The 16,489-nt window shown below is 44.0% G+C and overlaps 1 protein-coding gene across 4 annotated transcripts in view; it reads right to left on the reverse strand.

Moving 5' to 3' along the window:
• The window catches only part of Fank1 (fibronectin type III and ankyrin repeat domains 1), a 108,164-nt gene that overhangs the window by 25,456 nt on the left and 66,219 nt on the right, over positions 1-16,489 (reverse strand). For all 4 annotated transcript variants that reach the window (XM_027409115.2, XM_035442150.1, XM_027409116.2 and 1 more), the window contains one exon: positions 3,117-3,294. In XM_027409115.2, coding sequence (XP_027264916.1) covers positions 3,117-3,294 — 178 coding nt within the window. The remainder of the gene's footprint in view (positions 1-3,116; positions 3,295-16,489) is intronic.

Raw genomic sequence — 16,489 nt, forward strand, 5'->3', positions numbered from 1 at the left:
TCCTACTGGCAAATGTCTGGGCAGTCCGGGGCCTGGGCATATCTGCAAACCACCCAGAAAACGGAGTGGAGTGCCCTGGCCTCAAGAAGAGGGAAGTAGAGCGAGAACCCACAAAACTAGTAACTGAGCTTCTGAAAACTATAGGGAAAAGCCCAAGCCAAAGACCACTGCAGTGATGCAAGACCACCTGGTGATGGATCAGAGCCAAACTGCCAAGGCAGGAGGAAGTAGCCAAGTCCCCCATCCCAGTGAGCACTAGATAACCATTCTAGTCTTAATGATAACTGATAACTTAATGATAACAGGAATGAGTTGGCAAATGAGGTTGGAACTACTGCAGTCCAAGCCTGCCACCTAGTGTTCAGATACGTGTGCATGATTTTTTTCCAAGGGATAAAACTTTACCAAGGTCCTTGGAGTCAGAGTCTACAGGAGATGCCGCCAGCTCAAGATTGGCAGGCCATCATCCAAAATTATTCTCTGGCCTGACAGCAGCCAGATTTCCAGGGCCAAGGTGAATGGCACAGACACTGTACCAGGCTGGAGGCTGGTGTATATGGCTGCTGTCTCTAAATGAAGCCTGGGTACTTGGTGAAAGAAAGAGGGGAGGGGGATAGGGATGGAAAGAGGGAAGAAGTGAGGGACAGAGGAACAAAGGGACGGAGGGACAGAGGGATGGAGGGACAGAGGCCAAGAGGAAGCAGAGGAACATAGCCAGGAGTGCTCTGGTCAAACACAAGTTGATTAGGAGTTTTATCTTTCTCTTCCTCCATTAAAAATACTTAAAATATAATTTAAGGCCGAGGAAGATGGTTCAATGGGTTTTTTTTAAAAAAAAAAAAAAAGCAATTGTCATAAAAGCATCAGGACTTGAGTTCTGATCCCCAGTGTCTACATTAAAAAGCTGGCCTGCAACCCCAGCACTGAAGTGAGGAGAGACAGGAGGGTTATTGAAGCTTTCTGGCCAGCCAGCCTAGCAGGCAGCCATAGGGGGAGGACAAGCCAGGTTCAATGAAAGAACTTGTCTCAATGGAATAGGGGCAGAGAAAGAATGAAAGAGCAGGACATGCAACTTACTCCTCTGGCCTCCATGGATATATATCACACAAAATACATTTTATATTATATATGCATGCTTTTAGAAGGAAATCACCTTCATAGTAGAATGTATTAAATGATTAAAGACTATCTTGGGAATTGTGGGGGGGTTTTTTGTCAATTTGACATAAGCTAAAGTCATTTGGGAAGAAGGTAACTAGGTTGAGAAAATGTCCTCACCAGCTTGGCCTATGGGCAAGACTGTGGGACATTTTCTTGATTAACAACTGATATGGGAGAGCACAGTCCATTGTGGGTGGTACCAGCCCTAGGAAGGTGGCCCTGGGAGTATAAAAAAGCAAGCTAAGCAAACCATGGGGAGCAAGCCAGTAAGCAGCACTCCTCCATTACCTCTGCATCAGCTCCTGCCTCCAGGTTCCTGCTCTGACTTTCTTCAATGTGGATTGTGGTGTGGAACTGGAAGCTGAAATAAACCCTTTCCTCCCCAAGTTGCTTCTGGTCACAGTGTTTATTATGGTAGAAAACTAACTGAGGCAGGGATTCAGATTCCAAACTGATTTTCATATGGTAACTATGTTTCGGATAATACTATTTTTGTGTGGGCACAGAGAGATGTTTCTCGGGATATTACCACTGGGGTAATGACTAACGAGCGGGGTGGAGGGTGAGAGTGATGCTAGAAGAGGAGAGAAGGGCAAGTTACCAGATGCATCATCACCATCCACGCTGTCCCCCATCTCTCCACATCAGCACTTGGGCACAATGCCCCTGGAGGAAAGGGCAGCCAAGTAGCTGACTGAACACTCTGGATACTGACTGCATCATTGCCAGGCTGCTGCCTGTGGCTCACTGCAGTACTATGTCCCAGGACACCAGGGAAAGGTGGGAGAAGGATCACAGGCTCTTCTGTGTTAAACCCTGTACCTAAAACTCACACTTGCATTCTATTTCTGGTATTCCTAAGTCACAGAAAGAAGTGACTTTATTTTGCAATGGGCTAATCGGCCAGAGGAAGTTAAGGAAAAGATGGCACGCAGGCAAGGAAAGCCAACTCTAGGATCTGCTCCCCCATAGTACTTGTTTGAGTAAAGCCATATCTCTGCAAGGGTCTGTAGCCTGCCCGCAGTGATCTAGGAGTCGGGACAGAGTGCTGCACAAGGCAAAAATTTTACCCATCTCCCATTGTACCTGAACAGGTGGCAGGGGGTGCGGAAAAGCAGCTGCTACCAGTGGGAAATCCCCAGCACAGTGCTGGATTCCAAGGTGCCTGAATGAGGATTTGAGAGAAGGCTGGTGAAAGGGCAGGTGGGCTGGCAAGGTCTGTGGCCTTTAGAGAAAGGAGGGAGTATGGAGGAGGGAGCTTTAACTAGGATTCATATTCTGGGAAGGAGTTGGCCAAATGAATCAGAAGAAAATGCTAGGGAAACTGTAATGTGCACGGCACTGATGTGGGGACAAGTCTAGCTTCCCAGAGACTGAAATAGAGGCTATTTTGGATGGAGAGAGTTGAAAAGGGAACAACAGTGTCACAAGAGATTAGAGCAGTTGGCTGATATGGACTAGAAGGACTTCACCTTGCATTCATTAACAAAACAGCCCAAAGGGGGGGACCACAGCTCACATCATCCAAGTATGTTTTTTTTTTTTTCTTGTCTCTACATTTTAGACATAGGTGCTGGCAGTGGTGGCTCACACCTTTAATCCCAGCACTTGGGAGGCAGAGGCAGGCAGATCTCAGTGAATATAAGACCAGCCTGATCTATAAGAGCTAGTTCCAGGACAGGCTCAAAAAAGTTACACAGAGAAACCCTGTCTTGAAAAACAAACAAACAAACAAACAAAAGATTGTTGCAGACATAGGTGATATACACTAGCTTACTTCAGGAGTCAAAGAAGCTCTCAGAGTTCATTCCCAAGTTCCACACTAATGCTCATTTACCAAAAGTTCATGGACTCACTCTTTAACTTTAGAGGAGCCTGTAGCTTCTTAGCTACCTGGGTAACCATTCTACAGTGAGGAAAGCAAGATGCAATGGAGCAGTTGTGTCTGCACCTACGTGTAAATGACACCGTAATTGTGCATCCTGGGGTCTTCCTCTTCAATGGAGAACCTAAGCCACTGCTCCTGTGGTCCTTGCCGTTTGTCTTTCTTTTCCAGATCCCAGTACAGTTCGATGCTGTGATGAGTCACTTTGCCCACAACAGGAGGATGCGGCTTTATGGATGGCACAATTTCTGAAAAGAAAAATATGGGATATCAGGGTCCCATTTCCAGAGGGGAGAGAGAGGTGGTGGGTCATAGCTGCCTGGTGACCCAACAGTTTCCTGCACATTAAGCACCCAAATAAAGGTGACACCTAAGAAGCCAAAAGGCTACAAAACTCAGCAGCCACATGAGTGCCCTGACACTCCTGAAGGTGACAACATTGGTCCACTGATACTGTAATTCACCATGGCCCTTCCAGAAAGCAGTTTACTGTGACACAGCAATTAGCTGACCCTTGAAGAATGAATAAAACTCAAAAAATAAAAAAAAGAATGAATGAAACTCAAAAACAAGGAATGATGAAACTCAATATGGCACTATCATCTTTCAGTGAACTGGCTCACAGATAAAGCCAAGAGATGAACACTATATCTGGTCCGAACATTTATAATAGATGACAAAGGCTTGACATCTATTCTGTATAATTAGCTCTATTTAAAACAAGAACAGGCTAGTCATAACTCAAGTAAAAGATGAGCTGTGTGCCAAACAGAGAAAGCAAATAGTCAATGGGACTTGGAACAAACGTTCCACCAACCCAATGTTCACAGAAGTGAGCAGGAATGAGCTCTCACTTTGTGTCCGACCAGACACTGAAGAGAATGTTACTATTATAAGTGACACTACCAGGAGAAGACACTCTCTGTCATTGGCTGTGGTGAAGTAGAAACAAAAGCCTTGCCAGAAAGCATTACGAAGAGTATGGTAAAACTAAAACCTGGCCAGTAGAGATATAGCGTGGAGGGTCTAGTACCTACCTGGCATTCACAAAGCCTGTGTCCCATCCCCAGCACTGAACAAGCTGAGTGTGGTAGCTCACACATGTAATCACAGCACTTAGGAGGCAGAGGCAGGAGGATCAGTTTAAGCTCATCCCTTAGCTATATAGTGAGTTCAAGGACAGCCTGAAGCACATGAGACCCTATAAAACAATGTGTACACCATTCAATCAGGTCACTCATCTACAATAAGCTCTGCCGCAGCCACAGGGACACATGCATAAGGACATGAACTACTTCAGATAACAGTTTTCACAAGAAAAGGAAATCCATTGGTAAGGGAATGGATGAACAAGTTTCATGACTGTACCATTACGTTCAGGCTTTAAAATGGATGATTTTTCAGGGTGTGGTAATTAATACTTTTAATTCCAGCATTGGGAGGCAGAGACATGTGGATCCTCTGTGGCTTGAGATCAGTCTGGTCTACATAGACTGAGTTCTAGAATACCCAGGGCTATGTAGAAAGAGCCTGGCTCAAATACAAATAAATTAGTTTAAGTAAATGATTTCCATGCTAGATGTTTTGAGAGGGTTTCCATACAATTCTACCCGGTAAGGAATAAAGAAATGTTGAGATTTAAAAAGATAAAGAGTTCTCTAGGCCATATGCCAAGTTGTCAGCTTACAGTTGTTATTTTGGTTGTTTTGTTGCATCCTGTTACTTATTGCTAGTTTTGTCTGTCTACTATACTTTGAGTCTCTTCAGTTTTCACATTTCTGGGTCCATGTCTTAACATCTTTGTGCCTTGTAAATTTTGAACATATCCCTGATTTTGTATTTTCCTTAATCAACATTCTACACAGCTGGCCAGCTGCTCCCGCAACACCCAGATCTCCCACAGTATGGCCCCACCAAAGACAGACGGACCTTCTGTGGTCTTATCCACCCTAGGACAGCAGGTGACATGGTCAACAATGTCCTCTGCACTGGTACAATTATGAAGAAAGGTCATATCTGAAAGATGGGGACAAGGACAGCCTGCAGGCTCCTACTTCCTAACTTTATTTTCCAAATATTGACAGAAGGCATGATAAACTGGCTTGAGGTGGACTTAGTATGTGTTCTGAAACAGTCAAAAGTACTTACCTCCACATGTTTTGTGACAATTAAGTAACAAGTAAAAAGGATAAATTATGATGTCCCTCAGGCAATGGTATGCTTTACATCAGTGAAAGCAAACTAGTTCTACACATTAACACAGATGAATCTCAGAGTGGATGGTGAGAAAAGCATGTTATTAGACCCTCATTAGAAACTTGCAACACACAGCAACAACACTGGGTATCATTGGTGAACACACACTGTGTAGTCCAAGCTAGACCAACCAAGAGAGGGGTTGGAAAGCTGGCTCAGCCATTGAGAGCACTTGTCCCGCGCACGCTCTGTATTTCTCGCCAGCAAGAAATCATACACGGGACACTCGGATCCTTCTGCAGGAAAGCTTTAATGCGTCTTGAGAGGAGAGCATAAGCTTACCAGAGCGGAGACACTGAACCAAGAAAACCCATCCCTAATAAAGGCTGGCAACCGCCGCCTCGGACGTGTCACCCCATGATTGGCTGCAGCTCATCCGGCCATATGACGCCACGGAATAGGCAGAGATCAAGGAATGGAAAATTACCCAGCGCCTGCGCAATAATCTTGTTTACATTCGGTGCCTGCCGGATGCAGGCGCCATCTTGTAATGGAGAATGCAGGGACGGCTCCCTACATCTCCCCCTTTTTTATTAATTAATGATAAGGCTTTATATTTTTACAAGCAAATAGGTCACCCAAATGTTGAGGGATAGAGGCAGAGGTTGTACCTTCCCAATCAAATATTAAGACTGTGTACAAGAGTCGCCATCAGGCTGTTAGCTTGACCCGAAGCGCTCTCGACCTGTCCTCTGCCGTTTTTCTGGGAAAGGGAGACTAGGGCAGGCAACCCTTATGCAGGACAACATGCCTCCCAGAGAAGCCTGCATATTGGGCAACTCTCTGTGCGATGCCTTGCTCGACATCCCTCATGGGCTGCTCAAGCCAGGCACTCTACCCTGTGCAATGAGCCTAGGCTCCGGGTGTGCAAGAGCTGTCTGGCCAGCGGCCTATTGCTTAAGCATAGTTAGCCAAATATCAGTGGAAGCCCCTTGTTCCAAAGCTACAAGCGCTTGGGCGATAACCACCTTGTCTCTCTTAGTTTGAGCCCTGAGCCTACAGACCAGCCAGAGAAGCAACATCAATCCGCAGCAAACGGCTGCACCAAACAATCCCACCTCCACCCATTCCTTAAAATAGGAGACAGCTGAAGCAATCCATGATGACAGTCCCTCCGTCAAGGACAGGAGTTAATCTGGATAATAGCGGCTCTCAACTCCCGGGGAGAGGGTGGAGTTCCGACTTTTGAGGGTCCAAAGGGGCTCTTCGGGTGAGTCTTTCCGGGATCCACAGGGGATTCTCTTCATCCTGTGGAAAAACACATATCGCTCCCCTGGATCTTATGAGAATAGGATCCGGGCCTCTCCAAAGACCAGTTAAGATATCTTTCCATTTTACCATTTCCTTTGGCCTTTCAGGTTCTGAGATGTGGCACTTGGCCGCAGTATGGCCCTGAGCATCAATGTTTAGAAAATTAAGGGTAAAGAGTGCCATGGATATTGCAACTCTTGGCACCGAGGGTAAGGATGCTCCCATTCCCTCCTTTTGTTTGATTAAATAAGACTTAAGTGTGCGATGGGCACGTTCCACAATGCCTTGTCCTTGAGGATTATAAGGTAGGCCAGTTAGATGGGTAATTTCCATCTGTCTGCAGAAGTGCTGGAACTTTTGAGAGGTATAAGCCGGCCCATTATCTGTTTTTAAGAAGCACACAGGTGGCTAGGTAAAGTCTTATTTCTGTAATACAGCTGAACTTCCTTAAACAGTAGCTTAACTTCTTTCTGAGGCAGGGTTTTTTTTGTGACTTTGGAGCCTGTCCTTGAATTTGATCTGCCAGACCAGGCAGGCCTTGAATTCATAAAGATCCATCTGCCTCTTACTCCCTAGTGCTGGGATTAAAGGCGTATGCCGCCAACGCCCAAAACTTAAAGGCGTGTGTCACCAACACCCTGAGCTTAAAGGTGTGTGCTACCAACATAATAGATTAGCATCTTTTACAAAACAAGAACTTTACATTGTCAGGCTTTGTTTAAAAATTCTAAATTGAAGCTCTTTAAGTACAAACATTAATAAAATCAAACATTTGAAAAACTGGTTTTAAAAAGAAATTTAAATTCCCTTAAGGTCTTTTTGTAATATATAGAAGCATTAACATTTTAAATCTTAACTGAAAAACTTGTTTCTAAGATGGTATTTCTAATTTCCATGCGGTCACCTTAGTCAAGATGGCGGTCTAAGTATCCTTTTTTTAACTTTAGCAAAATGGCTACCGTCAGTCATGTGACCAGCTACAAAATGGCCATACCAGGAAATAGAACATTTTAAAACAAGCATACATAAATTACTTGAGCATCTTTAGGATATGAGGCTTTTCCCAGGCATCCCAGGCCTCTAAGAAGTTTTGAATAACATGTGCGGCCTTTTCCCCTGTCAAAGACTGGGAAAGCCATCTGCAATTTTCTCCGCTCCTCTAATGGTAAAAAGGAGTCGGTACCAAATTTTTGTTGTAACTCATATAATGGGGGTGCTGATGGAAGTACACCCGCTGGATTAACAGGTCTCTTAAATTTACCGGGGTGTGACCGGTTATTCCCTATTTTCTCTCCCTCCATTTTTGTTTCTTTTTCACCTAGCTGAGCTGTTTCCCCAGTATTTAAGACTTCATCTCCTGAGCTTTCAGAGTCATCAGAGCTATCAAGATTTAAAGCTTTAATCTCATTTACAGAATCATCTAACAAATTACACACTCCCATGTCATTAGACAACCCGGGAGGTCCTTTTTCCTTTTTCGTTGCCGTTTTGTTTTTTGTATACACTCCCCTGTCATTAGACACCCCGGGAGGTCCTTTTTCCTTATATTTTATTGTTGGGCGCGCCCCATCTCTCACTACATTCGGTTTCTGACATGTAATTCTGGACTTCTTTAAGATTGTTACAACAGTGAGAAAAGTCAAAATAGCTCCTAGTAAAAGCATAGAAGCCTCTATATTAACCTCCCACAATAGCAACATTCCCAAGCCAAAGTCCAGAAAAATCATACCTCTCCGAATTTACCACCCTGCAGTTCTGAATCCGCCTCGTTAGAGGGGTCTCCGCAGGTGCTGGAGATGTTCACATGTTCCCGGGTTTCGGCACCATATGTCCCGCGCACGCTCTGTATTTCTCGCCAGCAAGAAATCATACACGGGACACTCGGATCCTTCTGCAGGAAAGCTTTAATGCGTCTTGAGAGGAGAGCATAAGCTTACCAGAGCGGAGACACTGAACCAAGAAAACCCATCCCTAATAAAGGCTGGCAACCGCCGCCTCGGACGTGTCACCCCATGATTGGCTGCAGCTCATCCGGCCATATGACGCCACGGAATAGGCAGAGATCAAGGAATGGAAAATTACCCAGCGCCTGCGCAATAATCTTGTTTACATTCGGTGCCTGCCGGATGCAGGCGCCATCTTGTAATGGAGAATGCAGGGACGGCTCCCTACAAGCACTAGCTGATGTAACATGAAAAAAAAAAAAAAAAAGACCCAGAGACAAATATTGTGGTTCAAGCTAAAGATCAGGGAAGCAAAGCAGGTGGCCACTAGCTCTCACCTCAAGTTCAGACTGAAAGGGCTGATCCACACAGCATGAGTTCTTCACCAAGTCTCCAACTGCTGTTTCTCCTCAGTGTGGCTGAAGAATCCTGATACTGAATACTGAAATCCCTGCTTCTGCCTTTTATACCCCTCTATGCTGGGATTAAAGGCATTTGATCTTTTACTTTTAGACTGATTCAATCTCATGTATCCCTGGGTGGCCTTGAACTCAGAGAGATCCATCTACCTCTTAATCCTGAGTCCTAGGATTAAAGGTGTGTACTACCACCTCCTAGCTTCTGGCTGCTGGGATTAAGGGGGTGTTCCTGGCTTCTATGGCTTGTGGCTGACTTTGCTTTCTGAATCTTCAGGCAAGCGTTAATAAATCATAAATAATATATCACCACAGGCTGCTCTTCCAGAGACCTTGGGTTTGATTCCTAGCACCCATGTGGTGACTCACAACCTTCTGTAACTCCAGTTCCTGAACGATCTGATGTGTCTTCTGCACTCTTTGGGAACTGCACAAAGCATGGTTTAGAGATACATGCAGGCAAAATGCTCCATCCACAAAATAATAATAATATTTTTTAGTTGCAAGAAGTGGGTCCACCACCTCAGATATACTAGAAGGAACAGAGGCAAGACAGAGGTAGGAAGTGGTCTCCCTGCAATACTTATGAAATTTGTTTATGAAAGAACTTAGGATGTATAGAGCAAGATAGTCATATCAAATCAATTATATGGTGTGTTGAGGGAGCATTACTGTCTGTAACACTTTGCATTTTTTTTTCTTTTTGGTTTTTCGAGACAGGGTTTCTCTGTGTAGCTTTGGAGCCTATCCTGGCAATCACTCTGTAGACCAGGCTGGCCTCGGACTCACAGAGATCTGCCTGCCTTTCCTCCCGAGTACTGGGATTAAAGGAGTATGCCACCAACGCCCCTGTCTGTAATACTTGGATTGGCTTAAAATATTCCTTCTAGGGGGGAAAACAAGCTATAAACATATGGTTCTTGCTGCCCCTGTGGGCCTCTTGCATTCTATAAAGAACACAGATCCAAACCATTAATACAGACAGGTATACCTGGGAGGAGCTAAGGGGCCACACTGGTCTGCCAGTTGAGGTCATTGCCCTCAGTCCTGGTCCTCTGCATGTGGCTGGTGAAGCACAGTGACTCCGGTGGTCACAGTATGATGCCCCTGATGAGCACTTCACTCGCCTTTCAAAGGCTGTGAAGCCAGGATGCAGCAGTGGACAACCATACCAGAATCCCCACAGCATAACTAAAGTCAGCTCCGATTTCCAGTCCAAAGACATCTGACCTAGAGCCCACTAGAATTATAACATATCAACAAGTCTAATTTAATCTTCCATCTCAAAAGGGACAAAGCAGATGGTGGGTGGTGCGTAGTGAATCTACTGGAGGGAAGTGGCTGTTTCCATATTCACTATTGATTCTCCAACCCCATGCCCACTGGGCAATGGCAGACACAAATGATGAGAGACCTCCTCTCCCCCCCCCACCTTCCAGCAAAGCTGAGCAAGCACCCACTGAGAAGAGAGAAGTGTGCTTCATAGACACTGCAAAGTCCAGGCAGGAGATGGGTGGTTGGGGGCATAAATAGAAGCCCTCAGTGGGGGGACTAAGGTTCCTACAAGAGAAACAGTAGGTGATATAAAAACCATTGTTTTGCTTTGTTTCTCAGGCAATCTAGAAGGATGTGACAGGTTGTTTAGACCTCACAATATTATGCCAAGGCAGGGTGTGTATTCTCCCTGGTGTCAGCCAGGCATGGTGGCACATACCTATGACCTCAGCACTGAAATGGAGGATCATGAGTTTCAGCTCAGCCTGAAGTACATAGCCAGAACCTATTCCCCAATCCTCCATTGGGAAAAAATAGGGCTGGGAAGGCATCTCAGTGGTTAAGACTGCTTACTGCTCTTCCAGAGGAGCCCATTTCTGTTCTCAGCACTCATGTTAGGTGACCCACAAAAGCCTGTAATAGCAGTTCCAGGGGATCTGACACCCTCTTCTGGCCCCTGATGGTACCTGCCTTTATGTACACAATAAAAATACACATATTCCAGTCAGGAGTTTCTATCATAATATATACTGATATACATTTATTTATTTTCTCTGTTTCATACACACATGCGAATGCACACATGCGCACGTGCACACACACACACACACAGATGAAAAAAAACACATGCATTTTAAATGCTTGTGTTAGGATTGTAAAACATTACATTGGCCAAAGTGCAGTATCTCTGTGATAGAGAGCCATGCCTCCAGCCTTGGTAAGCATTGAAAGAAACAGCTAGCCACAGGCCGAGCAATAGCAACAAGCTTCTTTGATGGTTTGCACCAGGAACTATTGCAAGCAGATCATGCCTGAAATTCACTTAACCTTTGCCAAATTTATTTATATGGTGTAAAGATTTTTATTATCTCTACCATAAACAATCTAGCCTCCATGGCACCACACACAAGTGGCATACACTCAGATGGATACACATACATAATTAAATATCATAAAAATAATAATAAAATAATTTGCCAACTAAATTACATCCTTAGGCCACAATGCTCTATTTTTATAGAGAAAACTTGGTGTGAGTACCAGATCTTTGCAAAGTTGCTTTCATTTGTTTCACATTTGACAACCAGACTTTGTCCCAAAACCTTATCTCACAAACTTAAGCTAAAGTTTAACTCTTCTAAAGTTTCCAAACAAAGATAAAAAGAGACACACCAATTCTTCATGGTTTCTTTATATAATTGGTAGGATTATCCAACTTTTCTTAAAAGTCTCCAAAGAGTGAAAAGATGGCAAAGCAAACTACAAGTACCTCCAAAGGACACTCGTAATTGATGTATGCCATGCACCATAAAAGCTTTCTGTAATAAAATCCTCCTGAAAACAAGACAAATAAAACAAGTTTATGCCTCTGGTGCCATTTGCCAAGTGATAAATAGTGAATATGAAATTGTGACCGTTCTATTCTCTGTCACCATTGAATCCCTGTGATCACTCAGAAAAGCCCACAAGGCATTACTCTGAGGCCAGGAGGAGCCAGTGATAAAAGCCGTTACTTACAAACCACAGGCCCCAGTGCAGAAAAGGATGGTTTCAGCAAGCTGCTCGCTCTATAGCATTAGTCCTTCACTTTCTGGGGTTTTAAAGGGATTGTTAGAGTGTCGTGAACAGAAATGTGCCAATTCCAGGAGAGAAGATAAAGAAATGAGTGACTATCAAGGCAACAAAGCGTTCTTATGACAGTCTGCTGGCCATAGTTCAAAGCCACAATGAGAGCTGGGTGTTTGAACTCTGAAATTAGTCTTTATGATTAGGACCACCAAAACTAGCATATTATAAAGATTTTTTTTAAAGTGAGTCTATTTGTCACATGGATATATAAACACACCACAAAGCAGGTATGTCACTTAACTCCTCCCCAGAAAACACACCTGACTATATACTAGAATCAGATTTCATCAGCAGGGGCCATCTGTGAACTGACCTCCAGAGGCAGATGGTCTATCGGGGTGACAGTACAATGATGGAAGGTTACATGAACAGGAAGACAATCCCTCGTGGCTTTGGTGTGTATCTATAGCAACTGTCAATAAGAAACATTCAAGTTCAGCATGCCACGGGGGTCACCAGCATTCCCACAGGTTGGATTTTTTTTTACTTTTTATTAGATTTATTCATTTTATTTTATGTGTGAGCATTTTGCCTGTATGCATGCATTTATGTATCACACGTGTGCTTTGGTAACTGTGGAAGTCAGAAAAGGGCATAGGATTCCTTAGGACTGGAGTTACAGATGATTATCAACTACCATCTGGGTGGTTGATAATCAAACCCAGGTCCACTGCAAATGCAACAAATATTCTTAACCACTGAGCCATCTCTCCAGCCCCAAGATTAGATCACAAAAATATAAAAAATGGCAGGATGGTAGTGGTGCATGCCTTTAATCCCTGCACTTGGGAGGCAGAGCGGGCAGATTTCAGTGCGTTCAAGTTCAGCCTGATCTACAAAGTGAGTTCCAGGACAGTCAGAGCTGTTACACAGAGACAACCTGTCTGGAAAATCTAGATGTGGGGGGGTTTGGGGGTGTATCAAAAATGTTTGCAAGAGTACTTATTGAAGGATGAAAATGTAACTAAGGTATCAAAGTAAATTTGATTCCACCAAGCTTACCACTGGACTTTATAGTGGGATTCTGTGAGGTCTGAATACTTGAAAGGAATAATATGCAAGTAGATAGTGGAGAAGCCTTTCTGCTAGTATAATGGAATCTGCAGGCAGGCGTGCAGAGTGCACACACCATCAACCTGATGCTTTTCAGTGTGTCTAATCTGCACTTATTTTCATCTCCAGGCACCCTTAGCTTTTTTTTTTAATTTAAAAAAGGTCTTTCTACATAGCCCCCTAGCAGTCCTAGAACTTACTATGTAGACCAGGCTAGCCTTGAATTCACAGAGATCCATCTGCCTCTACCTCCCAAGTGCTGGAGTTAGAGGTGTGCACACCACTACTCCAGATGCCCGTGGCCTTTTACATTGGGAAACATTGCTTCCTCTGCAGACCCTGTACTGGTTTTCCTCACCAGGAACATGGACAGAAATAAGGATACCAACTCCATCTTAGTAACTTTTCTGTTGCTGTGGTAAAACACAATGACCAGGCCACTTACAGAAAACCTCATTTATTTGAGCTTACGGCTCCAAAGGAATAAGAGGCAATCATGGAAGAGAAGCTTGGCAGTGGGCCACCTGCATTGCAGCCAGAACAAGAGGCTGAGAGCTCATGTCCTCAACCACAAGCATGAAGAAGAGAGAGAAAATACAAAATGGTGTGAGACTTTCATCTCAAAGCTTTCCTCCAGTGACACACTTCTTCCAGCAAGGCTGACCTCCTAAATTTCCCCAAACAGTGCCACCAAATATGGACCAAGTGTTCAAATGCCTGAGACAATGAGGGACATTTTCTTCCCTCTCAGACTTAATGTAATAAAACAATAAGTTAAAAAATACTGAAAAATAACTATTTACATTGAAAATAAATAACAAAAACATTGAAAAGTTAACATTTACAAAGGGCTTCACAGAACCACTTAGCTAATGGTTTTGCTACACAGAAACTCTACTTGGAATTCCATAGGAATAACAGGTCATAGGCAAAGTCAGAAATTGAGCTCCCAAAGCAGCTGTTTTCCTTATTGATGCTCAGGCTGACCATAAGCATGGAGCCACACAGGACACTCCATCACAGTGTCTGACCTGCTGAGGACTTGATGATCTTCATTCAACTGGAGCTGGATTACCAGGATCAAAGAGGGAATGCAGCTCATTCAAGGCCACACACCTGGTGTGTGGAGAGCAGAGCTTTCAAGCCAGGTCCCTAAATCCAAAGTCTGTTTTTCCTCACAGGGCTGAGATTTGCCACTTTCCTGTGAGATGAACAATGAAGGTTTCTGGTAAAGCCATCTCTGAAATCAGATGTGAAGAATCAAAGTGTCATAAATATTCCTTTGACACAGTGTGTCACTGAAGTTTAGTTCAAACTGAACAGAGGTCTTGCTAGTAGTAACAGGAAAATGTCTCAATGAGTATTACTGCCTTGCATACTTGTATCCTTAGGGAAGGTGCAACTGAGGACCTTGCCAAGAGCTCCGTGCAAGAGGTGTGACAGCAAATGTGACTGGCCTTCCTGATGGTCAGCACAGTTTGCACAGCACAATGCAAACAGTGTGTTTCACACTGGGCAGACTTACTAAAATTGAAACTTCCCACTAGCAAGAAGGCTGTGGTTAGACCATGCCAAACAGTGTGAACTGGGAAATCTCTTGGACAGCAACTTGAGGTTGCTCAGGATCCCTGTTCTTGTCACTCCTGGTGAGAGCCCCAACATGTACAAAGGGGACCATAACAGCTTTGCTTTGAGGGAGGGGACTAATAACTACCTAAGTAGCCAGCATGAGTTAGCAAAGATCTGTACACTCAAATAGTATGTAGCTATTAAGATAAAGTAATAATCCATTCATTCTAAAAATAGCTGGGAGGTTAAGTTGGTAAGAGTTATAAGACAATATTTACAAATTGATACAATGTACATAAAGTAAGGTTTTAACATCTATAAGGGGTGTGGCAATGGCTTGATAGGTAAAGGTGCTTGCTGCCAAGCCTGACTACAGAGTGATTCCCAAGACCCAAGTGCTGGGAGGAGGGTCTGACTCCCAAAAGTTTTCCTCTAATCTCCACATGTGCCATGGCATGTGTGTATGCACACACACTCACACACACACACAAAATTAATGTAATTTCAAAAATTAAAATAGAATATCATGGAAAGGAAACAAAAGGAATAGAACACCAGAAAAAGTGATTTAATTGGCAGCACTCAATGTTTTAATTCACATGTCACTCCTGAGGCAGTGTGTGAACACTTTATGTACTTGGTGTGATTTACTTACAGAAAAACAGCACTGAGTGCGCCGAGGAGTTGATACCCTCACTCTGACTTATGCATGTGCCCTAGATGGGTACATAGGCAAACTATACTCCCAGTGTCTTCAAGTGTTCTTGTCAAGGTCAGATGCAGAAACCCAGGAGGGCTGCCTCTTTTGGGTTTCCCTGTATTTCAGCAATGCTTCCATCCAGGTGGAGGCCAGGCCATGGAGGACAGTACTCAGGGTCCTTTACTATCCTGCACTGTTCAGTGTCTGCTTGATTTCAGCTCGTCTGATACGAGGTTCTGTTTTACATGTGTTTGCAGTTAATCTAACCATGACAGATGAGCAGGGTTTGAACTCGAAATGAGAAACATTTTATCCTATGGCTGTCAGACCTCATCACATGTAGATTGTGTGTTTATAATTCATCAGTAATTAAGAAAGATACACAGGAGCTAACTTCCAATATGCACAGAGACCCAAGCATGATGGCACAGGCCTACAATCCCAGCATTCAGGAGACAGGGGCATTGCTTTGAGTATAACGCTAGTCTTAACTATATGCTGAATGCAGGGCAGCCAGGCACCCCTTTAAAAAAAAAAAAAACACGCAGACACTCTCAATTCCTCTATCATGAGAGTTCAAAGCAGTGCATGTGAGTCATTCCCCAAGACATGACAAGGGTCTCCTTGGCTCTGGGGTAGTCAGCAGTCAAAGGAACCTGTTACAAACTCTTAATCCATTGAGTAACAGAAGTCAGTCACACAATGGGAACCTCTATAATCCACACAAGTAAAATGGAGTCATGTATACTGACCCAAGAATCTTCTAAACTGTCCAGCTTTGTAGTACAGTAACTGTGATTACATCAGCACCCACTGTCTGGAGTTGCCTTCACTGCCATCTTCCTTCTGTGCCCTCCATCCCAAATTCTCTGTCTTTTTGCTTTCAAAAAAAAAAAAAAGCTGGGAGTGCATCCCAGCACTTAGGAGGCAGAGGTGGGTGGATCTCGGAGAACAAGGCCAGCCCGGTCTACAGAGTGAGTTCCAGGACAGCTAGGGCTACACAGAGAAACCTGAAACCCTGTTTTGAAAAATGAAATTAGTGGGGGTGAGCATCCATGTGCTGTAGCACATGTGTAGAGGCCATAAGGACTTCCAGGAGTCAGTCTCTACCTTCCAGCTTATTGAAGCAGTA

This window comes from Cricetulus griseus, chromosome 3, assembly GCF_003668045.3.
Source record: "Cricetulus griseus strain 17A/GY chromosome 3, alternate assembly CriGri-PICRH-1.0, whole genome shotgun sequence".
Classification (NCBI taxonomy): Eukaryota; Metazoa; Chordata; class Mammalia; order Rodentia; family Cricetidae; genus Cricetulus; species Cricetulus griseus.